The sequence below is a fragment of the Periophthalmus magnuspinnatus genome, chromosome 9 (assembly GCF_009829125.3).
Source record: "Periophthalmus magnuspinnatus isolate fPerMag1 chromosome 9, fPerMag1.2.pri, whole genome shotgun sequence".
Lineage (NCBI taxonomy): Eukaryota > Metazoa > Chordata > Actinopteri > Gobiiformes > Gobiidae > Periophthalmus > Periophthalmus magnuspinnatus.
In genome coordinates this window covers 3,928,429-3,955,675 of record NC_047134.1, presented here as the reverse complement: position 1 = coordinate 3,955,675, position 27,247 = coordinate 3,928,429, and the positions used below count along the sequence as shown (strand labels likewise).

Below are 27,247 nucleotides of genomic sequence, written 5' to 3'. Positions count from 1 at the left end.
TTTGAATTGGCTTCATTCAAATTCTGATTTTGATTCAATTTTGATTAATCGCACAGGTCTGGACAGGTGTCAGGCACAAACTTAAACCGATAAAGAAATATTCTGGATTCCTCCTCCATGTTGGAAAATAAACCACAGAAGCCTAAATCATTTGCCTCCCACTGTGAAGCGATTTACATATTGATTTTGCGACAGATGCCCTACCTGACACAGCATTTTTTACATAGGCTTGGGACCATGACGTCTCTGTGATCATAGCAGCATGAATAGCTTCCTCTCAGTCTATAAGCCAGTCATATTTAACACAGATGGGGCACCAAACCCAGTGAAACTAAGTGTTCACGTGATCTATAAATCCCACTTTACGCACAGTTTACGCACACTTTACGCACATCTTGTTTTGCTTACATTTTCTGCATTTAAATGGAAAAAAACCAAAATTTGTTATTGTTCTTAAAATGCACATCTAAATCCTACATTTCGCCTTACCTATGAAAGACAATTTGCAGTTTAAATAAATTAAAATAAAATATAAGATAAAAATTGTAATGTTAAATTGTTAGAGCCATGGTAGCAGCCTATAGCCAGTTCAAAAGTGCACAAAATGCTCCCAAAACAACCTATAAAACAGCTCATTCTTAACCATAAGCATCTTAATAATCAGCCTGCTGTTTTACGCACTTTCCATTTTTCGTGATTCGCGTAAAACTGAAAAAAATGGGCAAAAAAAAAGAAAAGAAAAAAGGGGGGCAGAAAGGCGCTAATGAGAGTGCGGGAGTGCGGGGGGAGACAGCAGGGGGGAGAGAGAGGAGAAAGGAGGGAGCCATGACACTCACGGAGCAGAGCAACCCACAGTAAAGCCCCTCAGCCCGGCGCACAGAGCTGAAGAGGGACCGCGGAGGGACCCAGCGACGCCCGGGACCAGCGCTCACTCTACGGCTACGTCTGCTCCGGCTGCCCGCTCCATGGTGCACCTCCAGCGGCGCTCCAGTCTCCACAAGTAAGCCCCCTTTCCTCTTTTCCGTCTGTCTCTCCATCCTTCTCTCTTTACTTCCAGGAGCTCCACAACTTCAGCAGGACCTCGGCGACACTTCACCCCGGCCGCGGTCACTCTCACCTCGGACACGCTCTCCCCGAAGTCGCGCTCCTTCTCCGCGCTTCTTTTTTTCCCAGACTTCAGGAGCTCCACAACTTCAGCGGGACCCCGGCGACACTTCACCCCGCCTGCGCGCAGCCTCATCCCGGACACGGACCCCGCTCAGCCCCGCTCCTCCACATGGAACATAACTTGTTTTTTTTTTTTTTTGGTGAACAAACTTTCACTTTGACTTTTGCCGCACTTTTGCACACATGAATGAGTTTTATGAGGATTTTCCTTTTACACTTTTTGGTTTCGCTTCGCAGGGAACTCGGACCGAAGCGGAGCAGCTCGCTTCACAGTCAGTCCACAGCAATTCATATTAATTTCACGCTTATTTAACCAATTTATGCCGCAAATCCATCACATTTACGCAGACAAGCCCTATTTTATCCCTAATCTATGTGCAATTACACGCCATCGACACCTAAACGAGTTTTAAAGTGATTTAAAATTAGTCTAATTTGATGACACGAGGCAAAACGTTATTTAGCTAACTGTAACGGAACGCGCACTAGCTTAAAAAAAAATTAGGCTAGCGCTTAAAACTACACATTTAAACACTTTATACAGGTATAATTTTATTTTCGAGATGGGAAATCGATATTTGTGGTTTCGGGTCGTGTTTCTCAATTAAAATAAGCGTCTAAAGCGTAAATGGAGGTTGTTTTTGTGTAAATTAGTCGTTTCTAGTTGTAGCTAAAGTGCTAATTGGGAAATTGATTAGTTGCTGTGTTAGCCGCGGTTTCAATTAGTTTCGTGGGTGAAGAGAAAGCAGCGCGTGGGGGGGACAAGTTCACACGCGTAAAACTAAGCTTTTTTAAATAAATGTTAATAAAATAAAATGATTTGATTAGTATTTTTTTTTAAAAACGATCTAGACCTGCACCTATAATGACATTTGACGCAAAAGATTCAACGGGAAAGACGCATTAAAGCTGAAAAAAGCAGTGTTTCTTTAAACTCGAACAAACTCACAGAAATGGAGATAAATTATATAATTTTAACTGATAAAAGGTGTTAAAACTGGGTTAATTCCAATTATTCTGAGTGGTTAAACTGTGTTATATTGGACAGTTTTAAGTTGAACTGTGTTAATAAAAATAACTTCAGTTTCAGCTAAATTTATGTTTCAAAAGTAGAGATTTTTATAAACAACGTCAGTATTTTACGTCAAATTTTAAACACGTAAATCATTTGTGTTCGCAGTTGGATGAAGAGCAGCGGTGTGTTTTACGGCTCTGAACGGCCCCCGCGGCTCACCTGACGCACGGCTCTCTGCGGGAATCATAAATCCCGAACACACCGACGTAAAGTGACGCAAAAATGCACAGTTTACACAGTTTTAAACCCACGTTATGTTTGTGTGACACTTTCGCTCGCAGACACTATTTAAAATGCACTTTACATCGGATTTTTACGGACTGGAAATAAGCGTTGATGAATGGAATAGATTTGAGTTTTGCCAAAGACTTTACCTTTTGGGCCTTTTCTGCACAGAGAAACAGATTAAAAACACATTTAAACAGGATTTATGAGCTGTTATGTCACTGTGTTTATCCCAAGTGCGTCTTATACAGGTGCACTTTTTATTTATTAAAACAAACCAAAGTATTACAATTGCAATTACAGATTTTTTATAAGAAAATTAACTAAAAAAACACAAAATTTGTAGTTGTATGGCTGTCTGTGAATGTGCTCATGATCCCTGTGTGTTTTGCACTCATGAAAAATAATTGTTTGAGCAAAACAAAATGGGTAGTGGATTTTCAATTTTTTTGATCTGCTCATAATAAAATACCTTAAATCAGACTTATTTTAAATGTAATTATATTTGATAATTTTCACGCATACAGTCAAAATATTAAAAGTATAAAACAAAAACACAGAATTTGATTTTTTAACTGTATTTAGAAACACATTTATCAAAGTTTTCTGCGTTTACTTTGTGGGCTGACTGGGAGCTGTAATGCATGTGGTCAGAAGAACACTGCGTCCCCCTCCATTTAAACAAAACCTATTTAACCGTCTAAACAAATGAATTTAAAAAAGCAGAATTTCCGTGTATAAAACTGTATATTTTGATTTTGTGTATATAATATTACACATTTTGTCACAGGCTGTATGTTGGTCCCTGTGTATAAACAGTATTTGTGAGTGATCAGTTAAGTGTAGAATTTAAAATAACACTAGTGTTTGTAATGTGTCCCCGTTTATTACAGGGGCTTATGGGTAAAAACATGACGTCTCATCAGATGTGTGGGTCGGTAGAAAACATGGATTCTCATTGATCTGGCCGCGGCTGATGGCTTCTTTTGAAAGTGTGTGTTGTGAACGTGAACGAGTGAAGCGTGTGTTTAGCCTGTGTTTTAATACATAACACTTATAGTTCCAGTTGCTGTGGGTCCATCAAAGCTAAAACACAACTCCAAATAAGTTATTTTAAAATAATTTGAAAATTAGCTAAAAAATTTAATGTTTTTACCAGCTGTTTATGTGACAATGAGCCGTGTCAAAAACTAAACCAGCCTCGATGACGCCACATATCTACACTTCAGTTTAAGTTAAACAAATAAAACTCTACCTCTACATATTAATTCATGTTTTAAATCTTTATTTAGTTAACCTCATCATGTGAAATAACTAGCACTACCCCAATAATATTTTTTTCTCAAAGGTTGAACTGAGAAGAGACACTGAAACGTATTTAAACAGCTAAAAAACATAGTTTTTGCTTTAACGAAACACATGAAACAAGTGATTTTAAAGCAGCCGTGACTGAAGCTCAGGGGGTAAAAGGAGCAGGCGACCGGCTCTGGACCCCACATTGAAATACAGCTGACAGAAGCGACTGTTTTAACAGACAAATAGGTTATTTCTGGTTTAATATGAGTTATTTTGAGTCGTTAAATGCTTCTGGACAGTTTTATGTTGAATTGCTAATCACTGTAAGTGTAATCACAGAAAGGGCATCTGACACACACAGGGAGGGCATCTGACACACACAGGGAGGGCATCTGACACCCAGTAAGCGTAACCACATGTGTGAGGACAGGATTCTGCACCGTGACATGGGTTCTGTGGTCAGATGTGGTTTGGATTTAAGTTTCTTAAGTAGGGTTCTGTTCAGATGGCACTTTGTAAACATGCACATCTGAGACCCTCTGAAATCTGAACTTTAAACTAATCCAAGAAACCCCTGTGTTTCAGAGCGAAACTACAGGCGCGGGAAGGGCATCTGACACACACAGGAAGGGCATCTGACACACACATGGACATTTCAGAACATTTTTGTAGAGGACGAAACTATAGGGGAAGGGAGAGCATCTGACATACACAGAAAAACACACAGGGTGAAAACTATAGCGTTTGCACAGAAGAAGACTCCACAGAGACATAGGGAGGGCATCTGACATACAGGGTCATTTCAGAACATGTTTGTAGAGTCTAAACTACAGGGTTAGGAGCTTTTACACAAAGAAAGACCCTATGGAGACACAGGAAGGGCATCTGACACACACTGCAGCCGTTTGTGTCAACTCAAACTGATTTCGATTCAGTTTGGATCATTTGTTGGTCCCAAAATGTGTCGAGACCCTGAGTGTGGAATGAAACTGACAGAAGTGGACATTTTAACAAACATGGTCCATCTGGTCTAAATAGTGTAATGTTTTTTTAATTAAACAATAGATTTATTATAATGTTTTTACTGAATCTTAAAGCCCCCTCGCGCCCGCTGCTCACTGCCTCGCGCCTGCCGCTTCAGTGCCTTGGCCCGAGCACCACATCTGTGTTTGACAACGAGCTCATTATGTGTTACTAATTAAATAAACTGTGTAAAACTGTAATTATGAGCATCTTTATCACAAGTAAAAACACAATTGGAGTGAACGCAATCCCAAAGACGGCAGCTTAAGAAGAACCATCATTTACACTTACTACCCTGTGTGTTAGATGCCCTGTCTCAGATGCCCTCCTTGTACAGACATGTACTGAATGTGATTCTTGTTTTAGTTTGTTAGTTCAGATTTCAGTCTTGTTGTCAGTTCGTCTGGACGTGTTTAAAATGTGAACTTTGATACTAAAATGTCAAACTTGTTTCGATACCAAATAGACTCGATGGCGATTCTGATACCACAGTAATAATAAAAAGCCCTTTCTTTAGACAATATACTGTGATGTCCTACGGTAAATGTTTGTACTTTGTTTCCTATTCCCATGTGGCCTTATATCTGTGTAATCCCTCAGTGTCCAGTAGGTTCATAGCGGTCCATGGGTGTGTACGAGTCTATGTGTCTTATACTTGTGAAAGATACAGCTCAACATCATTATACACATATTCAAGAAAGGTTCATTTCTGTCAATGGGACTTTTTTAGTATCGATACCTGTGATAAATGAGTATTTAATTTCGATACTAGTTTTAGTCCGGCCTAAATAAATGTCTCTGTGTTTAGTAAAAACGAGCAAAGCGTTGACAGAGCGAAGAGTCTCTGTAATTGTCCTGAAAGTGAAAGTAAAGCAGAAGTAAACGATGTGGAAGACTGATACAACGTGCCCCGCTGTGTAAAGATCTATACACAGATAGAAGAGAGGGAGGAGAGAGGAGTGAGGAGAGGGAGGAGGTGGAGAGGAGAAAGGGGAGAGGAGGAGAGGGAGGAGGAGGGGAGGAGAAAGGGGAGAGAGAAGGAGAGAAGAGGGGGAGAGGGAGGAGAGGAGGTGGAGAAGAGGGAGGAGAGAGGAGAAGAGGGAGGGGAGGGGGAGAAGACCGTTAATAATAATAATAATACCAACAACAACAACCATAATAGTCCTTGAGCAGTACACTTCTCCTGTATGTCCTGCAGTTGTGCCCTTGAGCAGTACACTTTCTCTTCTTTTCATTTTGTATGTCCTGCGGTCGTGTCCTTGAACAGTACACTTCTCCTGTATGTTCTGCAGTTGTGTCCTTGAGCTGTACACTTCCTCTTCTTCTCCTGCGGTCCTGCCTTTGAGCAGTACACTTAGTCTTCTTCGCCTGTATATCCTGCGGTCGTGTTCGGAGCTTGTTTCTGAGTCAAAACGTCACTTTCCATTAGCTCCGTGTTTTCTTCACTGAGGCGTTTCGTATCGGCTCCATTACGCTCCACAAACTCACACTAATCTAATTTACAAACACACGATTACACAACCGACCACGACGAATAGCCAGAGCTTCACACGATGGAACCAACAACCTGTTTTAATCTTTAATACATGATGTGTATATAAATGGACATAGCTAACCTGCTAGCCGCCATGTTCCAAGTAGGAAGTGATCATGGTTGCGCTTCTGGCTTGTCTTAAAATGTTTGTATCAATCCGCTCTATGTGATCCTGGGGTTTTTATTTCACTATTTGTGTCTGTAAATCAAGATATGAGCATCAATAACAGACAATTGGGGTGGCTTCTTTCACTGACGTTCCTCCCGCTAGCATTAGCAACAGGTTTGATTGACAGCATTGCTACGCGCCCGCCTCCTGCTAAACCTTGGTGTGGGCAGGAAGGAGCGTTACCTTCAACACCCTCACTCCTGATTGGCTCTTTGATTGGCATGATACTCGCAATCGGAATTCCAAATATGGAACTCTGCTCCAAATTAGCGGCTATAACTGCTAGCCTCGATGAGCTTCATTTGAAGGTGAACGCACTTCTTTACACAGTCTGTGGATTAAAAGCACCTGAACAAAAGCGCTTTTTCAAGTAACTAATCGTAGTATTAGTTTGGGTAGTAGCGTTTTTGTTTTGAATTTAATATAGAACGTTGAAAACAGGAAGTAGGTGTTTAGGAGAGAATACGCTGATATTTCTCCAATATTTTCTTGTTGAAGCCTCGGCAAATGGTGTAATCCCAACATCAGAATGAACATTTAAACAGCACCAGCCCAAGAGCACTTTTAAAGTCAGAGATTGGTGTGTCAGATGCCCTCTCTGTGTCTCTATAGGGTCGTATTGTGCATATAAATGTATAACCCTGTAGTTAAGATCTGTACAAACATGTTCTGAAATGTCCCTGTGTGTCAGGTGCCCTCCCTGTGTGTCAAATGCCCTCCCCCGTGTCTCCATGGGGTCTTATTGTACATGTATAGTGCTGTAAAAATATGTTCTGAAATGGTTTTAGTTTATCATATCTCAGTGTTTTTGTCAGTTCTTCTGGATGGATTTTTCTGTGATGTCGTGTCTATACGTTCCTCTTATATGTTTTTCTGTGATGTCGTATCTATACGCTCCTCATATGTTTTTCTGAGATGTTGTGTCTTTGTTTTTCCGTGATGTCGTGTCTATACGTTCTTCTTATATGTTTTTCTGTGATGCCGTGTCTATATGTTTTTCTCTTATGTCATGTCTATATGTTCTTCATATATATTTTTCTGTGTTGTCGTGTCTATATGTTTTTCTATAATATCATGTCTATACGTTCCTCTTATATGTTTCTCTGTGATGTCGTGTCTATATGTTCCTCTTATATGTTTTTCTGTGATGTCGTGCCTATATGTTTCTCTTATATGTTTTTCTGTGACGTCTTGTCTATGTTTTTTGTGATATTGTGTCTATATGTTTTTTAGTGATGTCGTGTCTATATGTTTTTTGTGATATTGTGTGTCTACGTTTTTCTGTGATGTCATGTCTATACGTTCCTCTTATATGTTTTTCTGTGATGTCGTGTCTATATGTTCCTCTTATATCTTTTTCTGTGTTGTCGTGTCTATGTTTTTCTATAATATCATGTCTATACGTTCCTCTTATATGTTTTTCTGTGATGTGTCTATACGTTCCTCTTATATGTTTTTCTGTGATGTCGTGTCTATACGTTCCTCTTATATGTTTTTCTGTGATGTCGTGTCTATATGTTCCTCTTACATGTTTTTCTATAATATCATGTCTATATGTGCCTCTTATATGTTTTTCTGTGATGCTATGTCTATACATTCCTCTTATATGTTTTTCTGTGATGTCGTGTCTATGTGTTCCTCTTATATGTTTTTCTGTGATGTCAAGTCTATACGTTCCTCTTATATGTTTTTCTATAATATCATGTCTATATGTTCCTCTTATATGTTTTTCTGTGATGTCAAGTCTATATGTTTTTTCTGTGATGTCGTGTCTATATGTTCCTGTTATATGTTTTTCTGTGATGTCATGTCTGTATTTCCCTCTTACATGTTTTTTCTGTGCGACGTTGCGGCTCGTTCTGGGGTGAGTGATACTGATGTTAGAGATTTAGGGGTCAAAGGTTAAGTCCACACAACCCCCATGAAAAGACTCCTCCATTCATGACATCAATCCTTCAAATAAGACATCTAGATCACTTTCACTTTCTGTTGAATTCTTGGATTTGGACATTTGGCAGGTCTTAATGTTCATTTTATGATGATTATTTATGTTTTGATTTGTTTTGATTTTATTTTGTATTACTTTGTGTACCACTTATGCTATACCAGGGGTCAGCAACCTTCAACACCCAAAGAGCCATTTGGACCCGGTTTCCAAGGAAAAGAAAACACTGGGAACCGCAAATACGTTTTGACATCTAAAATTAAGATAACACTGTGTGTGTACATATATATATATATATATATATATATATATATATATATATATATATATATATATATATATATATATATATATATATATATATATATATATATATATATATATATATATATATATATATATATTAACCTTCACACTTTGTATAAACAACTATAGTATTCGCAAAATATCTTCATAAATATTTATTTTACCTGGTTAATTCTCCTGAACCTCTGCGCACAGCGTCTGCGTCTGTTGGGACTGTACGATGTCACTTTCATCTTTAAACAATAAATAATAAAATATATTTTTATTTGAATATTTTAAGATCACAATAATGTTCAATGTTGTAATGTCCAATTTAGAAGTACAATAAAAAAGAAAAAAGAACTAAGACAAATAAAATGCATTTAAATTAAATACTTATTTATTTTCTCAAGCCACGCGGAGCCGCAGTATAAGGATGAAAGAGCCGCGGGTTGCCGACCCCTGTGCTATACAAATAAACTTGCCTTTTCTTATAGATAAATATAGATGGATATAAATCTATATAAATAATCTGTTTATTGTTGCATTAGTGTTTGATAGGGGCGGGGCCAGACAATTTTAGTGGGATGAGCTAAGGGTGCACTAAGTTCATTACTGTGGGTGCTCACTTAACATGTAAATTTAGAGCCTTTTAATAACAGAGCAGACCTCTACCCCCTAACAGTTGTTTTGCTGTTTTAAATAAATTTAAATGCAGTTACCGCCCCCTAGTGATTTATAAAACTTAATATGGATTTCTTTTATTTTATTGTAGTCTCATTTTGAACACTCAGTGGTTGACATTTGAACACTTTTAGTTGAAATTGGATGTGTTATTGACCATTCTAGGGGAGGCTAGGGCCCTCTCCAGCCCGCCGCCCATGCCCCACCCTCAGCGGTTATTTTTATCATGTTTGTGGTAACATTCTGACTTAAGTTTTCGAGTTCAAGCTTCGGCTTTGAGTAAACCAAAAAATAAGAAAAGGATTCATACTGTTACTGTGACCAAAATATGTGTCATTTTGAATCAATATCACTGCATTTACACTTTAACAAATGAACAACACTTGTGTGAATTTTACTTTTTACTAAGTACATTTTTAAACAGGTACTTTAATACTTAGTTGATAGTTGATTTTTTTTATATGATACTTTTATCTTTTTACCTTTGTATCTGTACTTTTACTTATGTAAAACAATGGAGTACTTCATCCATGTCTGTATAAATAATGTCCAGACTCGTTTTAAGTTTTTCTGTGTCAGATCCATTTACTGTTTATTTAATGGTATAATCACTCATCACTGCTGTGTTTACACTCACAGGTCCAGACATGTTCCTCATTACTTACATTAATATAAGTACTAGTACCATATATAGATAATACTTATACTGTTTTCACTGTGATACAGGTCAATTGAAATAATACATAATATTGTTCTTTAAAGGCAGAGTGAACTAGGCCTGTCTGTCTCGACATCATCGACTATGATCATTCATATATAAAAGCAGGAACTGTGTTTTTCAGGCCAAAGTGTGAACATGAAATTCAAATGTTTGTGATCGTTGTAATAAACATATTTAGTCCACTTTTAAGACTTCAGGATCTCCATGTAGACCAGGATATATTGTACTGGAACACATACATCCGTGACCTTTGACCTGTGACCCTGTGTGTTTTGCAGAGGGCCGCCATGCTGAAGCCAGCCGACCCCAGCGCCTCCGCCTTCCTAAAGGTGGACCCCTCGTACCTGCAGCACTGGCAACAGCTCTTCCCCCAAACGCAGCTCAAACCACCTTTACAACCGACCAATAACAGCTCACCGGGCTCCACCTTAGCCCCGCCTCTCTCCTCCTTACCCGCCGACCGTCTATCAATCAATGTCGAAACTCTCCGCTCGGCTCGTCTCCATGGACACATCCACCACGGCAACCATGGCAACGCAAACTCCGCCTCCTCTGGCATCTCCAGCTCCACAGCGGTGTCGCAGCTCAGTGTTGCCCCGCAGATGGCGCTCTTTGGTCAGGCATTAGCTCCCGTGTGTCTCCCAGAGCGACCGCCACAGCCCGGGGGAGGAGGCGGGGTCAGGGAGGACATGATTGTCGTGGAAACCAATACACAAAACGGCGCCAAAGAAGGGTCCGGTGGCGTCAGCGTGGTGTCGTCCAGCGTAAAGAGCACTAGTGTTAGCAGCAGTAGCGCCGTTAGCTGTGGGGTTACTACCGGAGCGGAGGAAGGTGGCAAGAGCAGTTCGCTAAGGTTTAAGCTAACGTCAGAAGAGCTGGACTATTACCTGTACGGACAGCAGCGCATGGAAATTATTCCACTGAGCAACCACACGGGGGAGCCCAACAATCGTACGTACCAAACACCCTTTCACTGTGTATACTCTGTCCTCATATCCTGATTATTCATTGCCATGAGTTTATAATTGGTGTTTACTAGCATGTTAACAATGCAGAAGCCTTACTTCCTGGTTTACGATGGATCATTTTATATTTATATGCAGACAGAAGTAGGTATGGGATGATATTAAAATTTAGACTCACGATTATTGTGACCAAAATAATTGCAATTAAAGAAATTATCATGGTAATTATTAAACCAAGGCAGTATAATGTCCTCATATGTGGACACCAGAACCTTGTAGAGAAATTTTTTTTATTGTGTCCGAGACAACCCAAAATGTGTTGTCCACATATGTGGACGCCAGGTCCTTGGACATTATAGGTATTCAGATCAGTTCATGATTGTTGTAAAAACCATACGCTGTTGCTAGCAAGCTGTGCAATCAGCTCTGCAAAATGCTGTTCAGCTAGCGCTAACCTAGCTATAGCAAAGTCGACACAAACATGGATTCATGCAAATCCAACCTAACAAAAACTACATTCAACAGTTTATTTCACATGGTATGCTACTTACGATGGATATTTTCGGCTCAAGTTTGTCAAACAACGCAGGATGGTTGTCTCGCAAATGTGCACGCTAGTTGCTCGTGTTTGCCCTTGGTGCTGCAACTTTTTTTCGACAGGCTCTGCAGATTGGTGGATCTTGTTGGTCTTGTTTTTCAAATCCATAATAATTCCACACATCAGATGTCACCTCTTTAAGTGGAGGATATAAGTGTGCGCCGTCACTGGGATCCAGATCCACTGTCTGCCCACCAGCCATGACGGTGACTGAGGTGAAGAATCATCCCCAATTCAGAATAGGCACAGAAGCTAACACGTTTCATTGCTTTGACAGAGAGCCCCCTTGTGGACAAACACCAGAACTAACATCTAAACATCGTATTGAAACCGGAAACATGAGACAGTCTGGTGCTGTAAAGGCGATTGTAATCATGTGCGATGATCATGATTATTAAAAGATGCCATGAACGATTAATTGTTTACCTTTTTATCGCGATTAATGATATTATTGTATATCGTCCCATCCCTAGACAGAACATGGCCGTCTCTATTGGGGCAAAAATAATTAGTTCATGATAAGGACAAAACTGGGTACCGCTCGTTTAAGTGGTTTGCTTCAGGCTCAGGTGGTAATGCTCTTAACAGCTCTGTGTGGGGACCTCTGTTTGAGAACCTCTGCTCTAAGCGCTCGGCCTGTGGTATGTACTCCTCTCTCTCTTGTATTCTCTGGAGTGTGGGCATAAGCAGAGCAGTGTCCCTATGGTTTGCCCTGTGGCTCTGTACACTCCTGTAGGCTCTGGTGTCTCTGTGGTCAGCTCCTGTAGGCTCTTTGGTTGGCTCTGTGGTCGGCTCCTGTAGGCTCTGTTGTCCCTGTGGTAGGCTCTCATAGTTGGCTCCTGTAGACTTCTGTAGCCTCCTGTAGGTTCCTGTAGACTCCTGTAGGCTCTTGTAGGCTCCTGTTGTCTCCTGTAGGCTCTGTGGTCGGCTCTCTTGTATTCTTGTGGATAAGCAGTAGTTTAAACCTCAGTGTAAATGATGCTCCTCTCCTGAGTGACCCTCGGAGCATTTGGCAGCTGTTCTATCGACACAAAGGTCAAAGGTCAAGAGCCACGACACACTCCAGGCCTCATCTGCTCTGTTAATGTTTAAACGCACCGCTACTCCCCCTCACCCCACTGCTCCCTCTCCCACTGCTCCTTCTCTCACTGCCCCCTCTCTCACCCCACTGCTCCCTCTCCCACCCCACTGCTCCCTCTCTCCCTCTCTCACCCCACTGCTCCCTCTCCCACCCCACTGCTCCCTCTCTCCCCTCACTCCAATGCTCCCTCTCTCCCCCCACTCCAATGCTCCCTCTCTCCCCTCACCCCACTGCTCCCTCTCTCCCCTCACCCCACTGCTCCCTCTCTCCCCTCACCCCACTGCTCCCCCTCCCACTGCTCCTTCTCTCACTGCCCCCCCTCCCACCCCACTGCTCCCTCTCTCCCTCTCTCACCCCACTGCTCCCTCTCTCCCCTCACTCCAATGCTCCCTCTCTCCCCTCACTCCAATGCTCTCTCACCCCACAGCTCCCTCTCTCACCTCACTACTCCCTCTCCCTCTGCTCCCTCTTTCACCCCACTGCTCCCTCTCCCACTGCTCCCTTCCTCACCCCACTGCTCCCTCTCCCACTGCTCCCTCTCTCCCCTCACCCCACTACTCCCACCGCTCCCTCTCTCACCCCACCGCTCCCTCTCACCCACTGCTCCCTTTCTCACCCCACTGCTCCCTCTTGCTCCCACTCACTCCACTGCTCCCTCTCCCACTGATCCTTCTCTCACTGCTCCCTCTCTCCCCTCACTCCGCTGCGCCCTCTCTCACCCCACAGCTCCCTCTCTCCCTCTCTCACCCCATTACTCCCTCTCCCACCGCTCCCTCTTTCACCCCACTGCTCCCTCTCTCACCCCACCGCTCCCTCTCTCACCCACTGCTCCCTCTCTCACCCCACTGCTCCCTCTCTCACCCCACTGCTCCCTTTCTCCCCTCACCCCACAGCTCCCTCTCTCCCTCTCTCACCCCATTACTCCCTCTCCCACTGCTCCCTCTCTCACCCCAGTGCTCCCTCTCACCCTCTCTCTCCCCACGGCTTCCTTTCTCACCCCACTGCTCCCTCTTGCTCCCTCTCTCACCCCACTGCTCCCTCTCCCACTGCTCCCTCTCTCACCCCACTGCTCCCTCTCACCCTCTCTCTCCCCACGGCTTCCTTTCTCACCCCACTGCTCCCTCTTGCTCCCTCTCTCACCCCACTGCTCCCTCTCCCACTGCTCCCTCTCTCACCCCACTGCTCCCTTTCTCCCCTCACCCCACAGCTCCCTCTCTCCCTCTCTCACCCCATTACTCCCTCTCCCACTGCTCCCTCTCTCACCCCAGTGCTCCCTCTCACCCTCTCTCTCCCCACGGCTTCCTTTCTCACCCCACTGCTCCCTCTTGCTCCCTCTCTCACCCCACTGCTCCCTCTTGCTCCCTCTCTCACCCCACTGCTCCCTCTCCCACTGCTCCCTCTCTCACCCCACTGCTCCCTCTCACCCTCTCTCTCCCCACGGCTTCCTTTCTCACCCCACTGCTCCCTCTTGCTCCCTCTCACCCCACTGCTCCCTCTCCCACTGCTCTCTCTCCTCAACCCACTGCTCCATGTCTCACTGCTCACTCTCTCTCCCCACTGTGCCCTGTCTTTCCTCCCACTGCACCCTCTCTCACCCCACTGCTCCCTCTCGCCCTCTCTCACCCCACTGCTCCCTCTCCCACTGCTCCCTCTCTCCCCTCATCCCACTACTCCCTATCTCACTGCTCCCTCTCTCACCCCACTGCTCGCGCTCTCACCAACTGCTCCCTTTCTCAACCCACTGCTCACTCTCGCTCTCTGTCTCCTCACTGCTCACTTTCTCACCCCACTGCTCCCTCTTGCTCCCTCTCACCCCATTGCTCCCTCTCCCACTGCTCTCTCTCCTCAACCCACTGCTCCCTCTCTCACTGCTCCCTCTCTCTCTTTTTCTCCCCACTGCTCCCTGTCTTTCCTCCCACTGCACCCTCTCTCACCCCACTGCTCCCTCTCTCACCCCACTGCTCCCTCTCTCCCCTCACCCCACTGCTCCCTCTCTCTCTCTCACTCCACTGCTCCCGCTCTCACCCACTGCTCCCTTGCTCACCCCACTGCTCTCTCTTGCCCCCTCTCACCCCACTGCTCCCTCTCCCACTGCTCTCTCTCTCTCCTCAACCCACTGCTCCATGTCTCACCCCACTGCACCCTCTCTCACCCCACTGCTCCCTTTCTCCCCTCACCCCACAGCTCCCTCTCTCCCTCTCTCACCCCATTACTCCCTCTCCCACTGCTCCCTCTCTCACCCCAGTGCTCCCTCTCACCCTCTCTCTCCCCACGGCTTCCTTTCTCACCCCACTGCTCCCTCTTGCTCCCTCTCTCACCCCACTGCTCCCTCTCCCACTGCTCCCTCTCTCACCCCACTGCTCCCTCTCACCCTCTCTCTCCCCACGGCTTCCTTTCTCACCCCACTGCTCCCTCTTGCTCCCTCTCACCCCACTGCTCCCTCTCCCACTGCTCTCTCTCCTCAACCCACTGCTCCATGTCTCACTGCTCACTCTCTCTCCCCACTGTGCCCTGTCTTTCCTCCCACTGCACCCTCTCTCACCCCACTGCTCCCTCTCCCACTGCTCCCTCTCTCCCCTCATCCCACTACTCCCTATCTCACTGCTCCCTCTCTCACCCCACTGCTCGCGCTCTCACCAACTGCTCCCTTTCTCAACCCACTGCTCACTCTCGCTCTCTGTCTCCTCACTGCTCACTTTCTCACCCCACTGCTCCCTCTTGCTCCCTCTCACCCCATTGCTCCCTCTCCCACTGCTCTCTCTCCTCAACCCACTGCTCCCTCTCTCACTGCTCCCTCTCTCTCTTTTTCTCCCCACTGCTCCCTGTCTTTCCTCCCACTGCACCCTCTCTCACCCCACTGCTCCCTCTCTCCCCTCACCCCACTGCTCCCTCTCTCTCTCTCACTCCACTGCTCCCGCTCTCACCCACTGCTCCCTTGCTCACCCCACTGCTCTCTCTTGCCCCCTCTCACCCCACTGCTCCCTCTCCCACTGCTCTCTCTCTCTCCTCAACCCACTGCTCCATGTCTCACCCCACTGCACCCTCTCTCACCCCACTGCTTCCTCTCTTCCCTCACCCCTCTGCTCCCTCTTTCACCGTACTCCACTGCTCCCCCTCTCACCCATTGCTCCCTTTCTCACCCCACTGCTCCCTCTCGCCCTGTCTCTCCCCACTGCTCCCTCTCTCACCCCACTGCCCCCTCTCTCCCCTCACCCCACAGCTCCCTTTCTCACCGCTCCCTCTCTCCCTCTCTCACCCCAGTGCTCCCTCTCTCACCCCATTACTCCCTCTCCCACTGCTCCCTCTTTCATCCCACTGCTCCCTCTCTCCCCATACTCCACTGCTCCCTCTCTCACCCCACTGCTCCCTCTCTCCCTCTCTCACCCCATTGCTCCTCACTCCCTCTCTCACATCACTGCTCCCTTTCTCACCCCACTGCTCCCTCTCTCTCTTCACCCCGCTGCTTCCTCTCTCACCCCACTGCTCCCTCACTCCCTCTCTTACCCCACTGCTCCCTCTCTCTTTTCACCCCACTGCTCTCTCTCCCTATGTCTCTCTGTGGTCTCTCTCTCCTCTCCCTCTTTCTCTCCTTCTTTCTCTCTCTGTGGTCTCTCTCTCCGTTCCCTCTTTCTCTCCATCTTTCTCTTTGCGGTCTCTCTCTCCTCTCTCTCTCTCTTTCTCGTTTAAATCATATCTTCCTTCTGTCTCAGAGTTATTGATTTTTACAAACAAAATAATGTTATGATCAGAAACAGCCCTAATATTTCACCACAGAGAGAGAGATCTGATAACAAGGACTAAACCAGAACTAAACCAGGACTAAACCAGGACTAATCCAGGACTGAACCAGGACTAAACCAGGACTAAATCGGGACTAAACCAGGACTAAACCAAGACTACATCAGGACTAAACCAGGACTAAACATGGACTAAACCAAGACTGAACCAGGACTGGACCAGGACTAAACCAGGACTGAACCAGGACTGGACCAGGACTAAACCAGGACTGAACCAGGACTGAACCAGGACTGAACCAGGTCTAAACCAGGACTAAACCTGGACTGAAAAAAGGACTAAACCTGGACATAATCAATGTCTAAACACATTTAAATGGGAAGAGATTAAAGTAGGATTAAACCGAGATTTAACCAGGATCAAACCAGGACTAAACCAGGATTAAAACTGGATTATGTCAAAGACCAGTGGATAATCCAGTGGGACTCTGTAGTTATTTAAAGTTAAAGTCACAGTGTCTCCTATTTCTTAAAGTTTTGAAAGTAACTGGATTTCAGCTCCGGTTTGAACCAAAACACCAAATCAATCAAATACATGATGTCATGACCAATGTTTTTGTCATTAAGATTAAATCAGCGTTATGATTATTATGAGTAAAAGTTGTATTTGACGTGAACGTGTTTTGCTCGGATCTGGGGTCACAGAAAGTTCAGGTTTATGGAGTTTCAAATAAAAATATTACATACAGTTGCTTTAACGTCTGTAGGAAATTTCTCTCAGTGTCTCTGGGTTAAACCTGCATTTGACCCATCCCTCAGTGTCTCTGTGGGTCAGTATTATTAGAAAAATCCAGAAACACACACATCCTGGTCTCTCTCTCTCTCAGCCTCATCTCATGGCCTCCTTTTCTCTCTCTCCCTCTGTCTCTCTCACTCTCTCTCTTTCTTTCACGCCCTCCTTCTCTCGTGCTCTCTTTCTCAGCCTCCTCACGTTCTTCTCTCTCTCAGCCTCCTCTTATGTCCTCCTTTTTTCTCTCTCTCTCTCTCAGCCTCCTCTCACGTTCTCTCTGTCTCTCAGCCTCCTCTCACGTCCTCTTTCTCTCACTCTCTCAGCCTCCTCTCATGTCCTCCTTTTCCCTGTCTCTCTCTCTCTCAGCCTCCTCTCATGTCCTCCTTTTCTCTCTCTCTTTCTCTTTCTCTCTTTCTCAGCCTCCTCTCACATCCACTTTTTTCTCTCCCAGCCTCCCTCTTCACTCCTTTCTTTCTCTTCTCCTCACCCCCCATTTCCCATGTGATAAAACACCCACTCAGCAGTAATCTTCCTCTCCTGTCTTTTTCGCCTCTCTCCTCTTCGTCCCTCTCTTCTCTTGTGTGATAACTGTCCTATCAGCAGTTCCTCACCCCCTCTCTCTCCCTTCTCCTCTCTCTGCGATCTCCCCTCTCCCTCCCTCTCTCCTCTTATGTGATAAACCCTCTCCTCAGCAGTAATCTCCCTCTCCTCTCTCCTTCTCTTCCTCTCCTCCACCCTGTACCTCCCTCACTCACTTTTTCTCTCCTCTCTCGTGTGAAACCATTTTCTCAGCAGTAATCTCCTCCTCTCCTTTCTTCCCTCCTCTCTCCCTCTCTTCTCCTCCCTCTCTCTTCTCTCCGTCTCTGCCTCTCCTCCACCCCGTCTCCCTCTCTCTCTTTCTCGTTTTCTCTCCTCCTCTCGTGCGATAAACCCGCTCCTCAGCGCTAATCTCCCTCTCTCCTCCTCTCCTCCTCCTTCTCTTCCTCTCCTCCACCCCCCCTGTCTCCCTCTCCCTCTCTTTTTCTCTCTTCCTCTTTCATGTGATAAACCCTGTCCTCCCTCTCTCCTCTCTTTCCTCTCTTTCTCTCTGCCCGTGAGCGATGGCGGGACACGTGCGTATTAATTGGACTGTTTGGAATCGCGCGTGCGGCGGAGGTCGATTTGGCGTGCCGTGATTTGTCATGGTCGCCGCGGAGACGGAGCGGGGCAGATAAAGCTCTCGTCTGTCACATGCTTTATTAATTACCATGGCGATAATCATAATCATAGAAACAGTAATGGAGGGACACAGGCTGCAGACAGAGGCTATCTGTGTCCACTCTAAACAAATACTTCTGATACTACTACTACTACTGATACTACTACTACTACTACTGACACTACTACTACTACTGATACTACTACTACTACTACTACTGACACTACTACTACTACTGCTACTACTACTGATACACAGGCTACAGACAGAGGCTATCTGTGTCCACTCTAAACCAGTACTACTACCACTACTGCTACTACTGACCACCACTCTAAACCAGCATGTTACAGTACTGCTGATACTGGCTCAGAGATGAGCTGTGAGTGTTAAATAAGACGCAGCGCAGTTACAGTGGTATCGGCTCTTGGTATCGGCAACCCATTGGGGAGTACGAGTACTGGCACCTGGTATTGAAGCGATACCTGATACTGGTATGGGTGCATCCGTAGATGGGCCAATGTGGATCTGTTGAGCTGATATTCTGATATTTGTCCTGCTGCTGTGTGAATACAGATATTTAGCAAGGCCCAGAAATGTATTTTAAGTTGAAATAAAGATCAGAAATTAAGTTTTCACTTTTATAAAATTAACAACAAACTGTATTTCTCTGGATGTAAAAGCACGTGCAATATATATGTATATGTGTGTTTATGTGTGTATGTATATGTGTGTGTAAGTACATATGTGGGTGTGTGTGTGTAAGTATATATATATGTGTGTGTGTGTGTATGTATATGTGTATGTAGGGGTGTGTGTGTGTGTGTGTGTGTGTTTTTTAAATGTCCCATATGTTTAAAGTCTGATGTTCAGAGCTGCTCCAGTTTGTCATAATAAAGTCTCAGTCTCCAGGCTCTTTACTGTCTCTGTTTGAACAAAGACAAGATCAGAGCCAGACTGTCAAACAACACAACAACACAACAACACGGGATGGAGAGAAGGAGGGAGGAGGGGAGGAGGAGGAGAGGAGGAGAGAGCAGTCAAACAACACAACAACACGGGACAGAGAGAAGGAAGGAGGAGGAGGAGAGAGCAGTCAAACAGCACGGGACGGAGAGAAGGAAGGAGGAGGAGGAGAGAGCAGTCAAACAACACAACAACACAGGACAGAGAGAAGGAAGGAGGAGGCGGAGAGAGCAGTCAAACAGCACGGGACGGAGAGAAGGAAGGAGGAAGAGAGTGCAGTCAAACAACACAACAACACGGGACAGAGAGAAGGAAGGAGCAGGAGGAGAGGAGGAGAGAGCAGTCAAACAACACGGGACAGAAAGAAGGAGGGAGGGGGAGAGGAGGACGAGGAGAGGAGGAGAGAGTGGTCAAAAAACATAACAATGGAGAGAAGGAGAGAGGAGGAGGAGAGAGAGAGAGCAGTCAAACAACATGGGACAGGTTTTCTTACCTCCTCCTCTCCTCCCTCTTACCTCCTCCTCTCTCCTTTCCTCCTCCCCTCCCTCTTTCCTTATCTCCTCCTCTCTTCCTCTCCTCTCTTTTCTTACCGCCTCCTCTTCCTCTCCTCTCCTCCTCTCTTTCCTTTTCTCCTCCCTCTTTCCTTACCTCCTAATCTCTCCTTTCCTCCTCTCCTCCCTCTTTCCTTACCTCCTCCTCTCTTCCTCATCTCCTCTCCTCTCTCCTCCTCTCTTTCCTTACCTCATCCTCTTCTCCTCTCATCTCCTCTTCTCTTTCCTCCTCTCTTCCTCTTCTCCTCTCTTTCCTCCTCTCTTCCCTCTTTCCTTACCTCCTCCTCTGTTCCTCATCTCCTCTCCTCTCTCCTCCTCTCTTTCCTTACCTCATCCTCTTCTCCTCTCATCTCCTCTCTCCTCCTCTCTTCCTCTTCTCTCTTTCCTCCTCTCTTCCCTCTTTCCTTACCTCCTCCTTTTCTCCTCTCATCTCCTCCTCTCTTCCTCTTCTCTCTTTCCTTCTCTCCTCCTCTCTTTCTCTGTGTTGATAGATATTAATGAGCATGTAGTGTTTTAACACAGCCTCATCCATCACATTGGGAGCGCACCGTCGCTTTAAAAAAACACAAGAACATTTGGGAAGTGGGCGGGACTTCCTGTTTCGTCTGCGCCTCCAGTTATGTTTCGATAACAAGCCGAAAATCTCACTTTTGAACACACACAACACTTTGAGTCTTAAAGGAACAGGTTACACCACTCCTGCCACTGAAACAGCATGTGTGACGCCATGACTGTTACCTAGCAACCATAATGTAAACAAGGCCAATACCTGACTGAATTACACACTCTTGGTTCAGCTCTGGTTCAGTCCTGGTTCAATCCTGGTTTGTTTTCTATTCCCATGTGGCCTTATATGTGTGTAATCCCTGTGTGCAGTAGGTTCATAGTGGTCCATGGGTGTATACTAGTCTGTGTGTCTTATACTTGTGAAAGATACAGCTCAACATCATTATAAACATGTTCAGGAAAGTCTCATTTTTGTCTTGTCAGTGGGGCCTTTTTTAGTACCTGCACACAATGAGTATCTAGTTCCGATAATAGTTTTAGGATCGATCAGTGTTGGATTTTCAGTACTTTTAACCAAATGTAGTTTAAAGTGTCAGTGTCTTGTGTAGTGGTGCGTTCTGGAGTGCTCTGGTGTGTTCTGGTGTGTTCTGGAGTGTTCTGGAGTGTTCTGGTGTGTTCTGGAGTGTTCTGGTGTGTTCTGGAGTGTGCTTGGAGTGTTCTGGAGTGTCTTTGAAGTGTTCTGGAGTGTTCTTGAGTGTTTTGTAGTGTTCTGGAATGTTCTTGGAGTTTTCTGGGGTGTCCTTGGAGTGTTCTGAAAGATCTGGAGTATTCCTAGAGTGTTCTGGAATGTTCTTGGAGTGTTTCGTGTTGGTGACAGGCAGAGGGATTATGTTTTATAGCTCAAAAATACTTCTGTATTTTTGGACTTTTCTTCTCAAACTGCGCTGATGTAAAACTCTGATTTTTTTCATTTTGGAAACAAAATGTTTCTCTGTTTTTATTTCCTGAACATAAACAAGACCAAGACACGTCAAACCTGTCCCAAAGTCTCTAAACTGCTTTTACTGACAGAGGCTGTGGACCTCTGCTTAGTCCTGGTTTAGTCCCGGTTTAGTCCCAGTTTAGTCCCGGTTCAGTCCTGGTTCAGTCCCAGTCTAGCCCTGATCTAGTCCTGGTCTAGTCCCGGTCTAGTCCTGGTCAAGTCTTGCTTTAGTCCTGGTCTCATCCATGTCTAGTACTTGTTCAGTCCTGGTCTAGTCCTGGTCTTCTCCTGATCTTGTCCTGGTCTAGTCTTGGTCTTGTCCTGGTCTAGTCCTGCTCTGGTCCTGGTCTAGTCATGGTCTAGTCCTGGTCTATTCTTGGCCTTGTCCTGGTATTGTCCTGGTCTAGTCCTGGTCTAGTCCTGGTCCAGTCCTGGTCTAGTCCTGGTCCAGTCCTGGTCTGGTCCTGGTCTTGTCCTAGTCCAGTCCTGGTCTAGTCCTGGTCCGGTCCTGGTCTAGTCCTAGTCCAGTCCTGGTCTAGTCCAGGTTCAGTTCTGTTTTAGTCCTGGTCTAGTCCTGGTCCTGGTTCATATTTCTTATTGTTTCTGGCTGTTTTCCAAACTCCTTCAGCTCGGTTCCTTCCTTGAGTCTGGAGATGTGAGCTCAGATTAAAGCCACATAACGCTCCGTCAGTCACTTAATACAAACCCCCGCCCCACAATGCACCACTGCTCACCGCGTTTGACCCGGAATCACAGCGTTTGACCCAAAGGCATAGCATCTGACAAGGCAGTACAGTAGCTGCTAGCTCAAAGTTGGGTTACCATTTCAGGCAGTACCAGGGCTCTGTTAGCCTTAGCAACAGATTTGATTGACAGTGTTGCTAAGCGCCCGCTCCTTACCAAAGAAGAAGTGACAGAGAGTGAGAGCCTGACTTCTGATTGGCTCTTTTGTTTTGTGCTCGAATTTCCAAGTGGTTACAGTTAGCTGCTAAAACTGTTAGCCTTGATTAGCCTCTTTATACAATCTGTGGTCAATTTGCCAGATGCACACAAGGAAATCTGAACTGGAAGTTGGTTAGCATTTTAGCTAAAGCAGTTTTACATGCCAATTATTATTTAAAGGATTTACAGAGTTAAAGCCCCACTGTGGGACATTTCCTCACATTATCACAGGGTTTAGCAGAACACCTTTGACCCCTGTCCTGCATGTTCCTCTATGTTTAATATGTTAACCCTTTTGTTTCCTCTCAGGCTGTGACATGTGCGCCGACAACAGGAATGGCGAGTGTCCGATGCACGGGCCCCTGCACTCTCTGCGCCGCCTGGTGGGCACGAGCAGTACTGCGGCTCCTGTGGCTCTGCCTGATGTGCCCGACTGGCTCCGAGACCTGCCTCGAGAGGTACCACTCTACTGCCACCCTCACCCACACCAGTACAACCCCACACTGACCTACACCAGAAACACACCTGCCTCCACAGGTACCACCAACCAGTCTAGGGTGCCATCTGGTGGGGAGGATGCCAAATTATAAATAAAAAATAATATAGTTCTACATGCTAAAATCTCTTTAGACTCTCACTTTCAGCGGCCTCTCTCTGATTGGATGTCGCCGTGTTATGTTTTTTTCCAAGCCGAGTGGAGTGCTCCTCTGTATCACTCTTGGGTCTCTATAATGACATTTCCCTTGTGTTTCAGGTCTGCCTCTGCACCAGCACTGTCCCGGGTCTGGGTTATGGGATCTGCGCGGCTCAGAGGATTCCTCAGGGAACGTGGATAGGTCCGTTTCAGGGCGTTCCTCTGCTCCTGGAAAAGATCCACAGTGGAATCCTGAGGAACTCCAGACATCTCTGGGAGGTAAGGCTCCTCTGCTCTGGGTCAGAAACTCACTCACCTGCCTGTGGAATAAAACGGAGGCAGAAGGTTATTGGGTTTATTGTAAAAAAAAAAAAAGCCACATTATCAAATAGGTTGTGTTCACATGACTCATCACACTGTAGACTTTCTCCAGACCTGAGCTGGACGCAGGTCATCGTTTTACCGTTTTTGTACAAAATTTCTTGGTGGAAGACCCTCAAACCCCCTATAACTTTTTTTTTTTATTAATTACCTGCTATGTTCATGATCTTGCTCCACACATAGACATTCCTATTAGTGTTGTCTCCAAAATCCAAAACCTAAAAAGAACTGTAAGATTTCGATACTTTGTTGATATTTCGTTCCACTTTGTGATGTCATGCGGAGATACAGGAAGTGCTCCACTGTGTTTTTAAACTCCACACACCTCCACTAGAATCATTTGGATGATTTCAGCTCTGGAACTGCCAATCTCTACTGAACTAAAGGTAAAAGGAGCTGTTAACTTGAAAACTACCACTTCATGACATCACAAGGTGGAACAGAGCATTTTGAGGTTTGGAGATGTGACAGACTAATAATAAAGTGTTACTCAAACATGTGTGAAAGAAACAAAACACAACTCCAGGTCTGTTTTTGAGGAGGAAACAGCATTATGACACGTCTTAAAGCTCACAGGGGTCAGTTTAAAGCGTGCTGCTGTGTTTTGGTCGTGTCACACAGACTTTACTCGCGGCGGTGTGGCTCGGGCCGCAGCTCGGGCCGCAGCTCAGAGCCACATCGATCGCGTTGGTATTTCCATACAGTGGCAGCCCAGTCGATGTCCCTTATAAACAGCTGCATTTGCATGAAGACGCAGACGGATGACTCCCTTTGGACCAGCGCGAAAGGTCGACGCCGCATCACTCCCAGCTGCCAAATACGCCTCACGTCCACTACTGATGAGGTCACGGGTCAGGGGTCAGCAGGGGCGCCGGGGGGGAGGGGCCAAGTGCACGGTTTAGGTGTAAAACAGAGAGTGAAAGTGACAGCGGACAGCGAAAGCTTTATCTGACCCTCTCTTCTACATCCTCTGACCCTCTCCTCTACATCCTCTGTTCCATCTGATCCTCTCCTCTGCATCCTCTACTTCTTGTGATCCTTTCCTCATCATCTTCTGCTCCCTCTGACCCTCTCCTTTGCTCCTCTGACCCTCTCCTCTACATCCTCTGTTCTATCTGATCCTCTCTTCTGCATCCTCTGCTCCTTTTGGCCCTTTCCTCATCATCTTCTACTCCTCTGACCCTCTCCTCTGCTCTTCTGCTCCTCTGCTCCTCTACTCCTCTGACCCTCTCTTCTGCTCCTCTGACCATCTCATCTGCTCTTCTGCTCCTCTGCTCCTCTACTCCTCTGACCCTCTCCTCTGCATCCCCTGCTCCTCTGCCCCTCTTGTCTGCATCCTCTGCTCCTCTGCATCCTCTGCATCCTCTGCTCCTCTGACCTCCTCCTCTACGCCTCTGACCCTCTCCCCTGTATCTTCTGCTCCTTCTGCCCCTCTCCTCTGCTCCTCTGCCCTTCTCCTCTGTTCCTCTCTTCTGCTCCTATCCTCTTGTTCTCTGCTCCTCTTCAGCTGTGTTTGTTCTTTACACAGATACTTTCACAGATCACTTCTTCATACTGATGCGCAGCACTGTGCTTCTGTCCGATGTTGTTAGTGGAGCCATATCGCTGTGTGACGGGGTCAGAGGTCAGAGGTCGTGGGAGGAGGGGCTGCTGTCAGAGTCAAGTCCAACATGAATTTAATGAATCGGTGACGGCTTCATTCTGATGTTTATAACCACGGAAACAGACCCCGCCCCCAGACGCACGAGACCAGATCAATGCACCGAGATAATGAAATGAATGAAAACGAACAGCAGACGGGGCAGCAGAGAAATGTGGGACTAAACGTGTCTGTCCTGATGTCGTTTCATTCACACGTGTTCTGAAGATTTTAGTCTGTTCCACTTTGTGATGTCATCAGGTGGGAATCCAGAAGTGCTCTTTTGTGTTTTAAAAGCCCTAACCCCATCACTCATTTTAGCTTCAATTTCTTTTGCTAAGACAAACCGCTCACCTTTGAATCTCTGGCTGTTCTGATTGGTTCCAGCGGATCAGACCAATTACAGAACAGCATTGTGTTGTGGGCGGAGCCAAAGGTGAAGCACACGAAGCGAACCAAAACAGACACGGCGACGCCAAAAGACGTGCTTGAGCCTATTTTGTAGAAACATCACTTTCATTTTTGACACTCTGGGTCTCCCATCTCTTTGCTCTCTGTGCTAAGTCACTCCCCCTTCAGAGTGCTATCACAACACAATCAGCTGCATCCCACTAATGAAACTACTGCACATCACTTCAGGTTTGTCAAGTTGCTGTGTACAGTTTTGTATCATGTTTTTATCTATTTATGGAGAATTGTCGTGTAGGAGCATGGGTGATGCAGGCTTGTGGGCGGAGTCTCGTACAGGCTCGTACTGCAGACCATAGGGAGGGTTTGAATAGGGCCCGGAAGAGATCGCAAAATTACTCAAACATGCATGAATGACATCTAAAACGTCTTCTGGCTGATGATGAGGGACCAATGTTAGAACTTGGGAGTAAGCTAAAAAAAATCACTTTGCGTCATACAACCTCTTTAATACCCCATGAAAGTGTAATACCCCCTTTTTTAATACCTCATAGAAGTGTAATACCCCTTCTTTAAGTCTAACGCGATGTGCCTGTATAACGCAGAGTGTCCTGATGTAGGTTTTGCACATCCCCGAGTCTGATCTGATCCTTGTCTAACTGTGTTTCTACCCCTCCACCCCGGGGCCCCTCCTGCTCTGCTCTCTCCCACCTTCGATGCACCTCCTCTGGGCAGCTCTCGGTCATTAGGCCCCTTATCGACGGGACCCTCCATTACTTCAGCCGTGGTTAAACTCTTCTATTGATGCCTCCCAAAACAGGAAGTGAAGTGTGTCCTATAGCCAATCAGGGCGCAGCTGGCATGTTGTCTATGGCGTGCAGGAAGGGCCAGTTTTAATTAAGGCTTTGGGGCGCGGGGGGCTTTTGCGGGGGGCAGTATTTCAGAGCATTGATCGGCCACGCAGACACGTTATAGACGAGTCCGTGTCTTTGTTTGTAGCGTTTTAGCGTTTCTCGGGCGTTTAAGCTCGGCCTTGTATCGATAAAAACGCTTTGAGTTCGACGGAGCAGATTTAGGCTCTTTGTTTAATGCATCCATAACACAGGCAACATCTGTCTTTGAGCAATGCACTGGAATTTAACTACAGCCCATTTACAACAGTGAACAGGGCAGTTTGTCTTGTCTTTCCTGAAGCGTTTTGGTCCGACTCTGTGATTCCCAAACAGAGGTGGCCCGACCCATGGGCACATTATTTTAAAGAAGAGGTATTACACTTCTGTGGGGTATTAAAGAAGAGGTATCACATAGGCACACACACACACAGACACACACACAGACATACACCACAGACACACACAGAGACACACACACACAGACACACACCACAGACACACACAGGGACACACACAGACACAGAGACACACACACAGACACACACCACAGACACAAAGACACACACACAGACACACACCACAGACAGAGATACACACACGGACACAGACACACACCACAGACACAGAGACACACACACACAGACACACACCAGAGACACACACCATAGACACACACACCACAGACACAGAGACACACACACACAGACACACACCACAGACACACACAGACACACACCACAGACACAGAGACACACACATAGACACACACACAGACAGACACACACCACACACAGACACACAAAGGCGCACACACACACCGACACACACATAGATGCACAAACACACACACAGACACA

General features: G+C 45.8%; 1 protein-coding gene across 1 annotated transcript in view; it reads left to right on the top strand.

Moving 5' to 3' along the window:
• The first annotated feature begins 10,411 nt into the window (after positions 1-10,411).
• Positions 10,412-27,247, top strand: part of prdm6 (PR domain containing 6) — a 129,447-nt gene continuing 112,611 nt past the window's right edge. The window contains exons 1-3 of the mRNA XM_033972061.2: positions 10,412-11,075; positions 22,745-22,893; positions 23,190-23,348. Of these exons, the coding sequence (XP_033827952.1) occupies positions 10,412-11,075; positions 22,745-22,893; positions 23,190-23,348 (972 nt within the window). The remainder of the gene's footprint in view (positions 11,076-22,744; positions 22,894-23,189; positions 23,349-27,247) is intronic.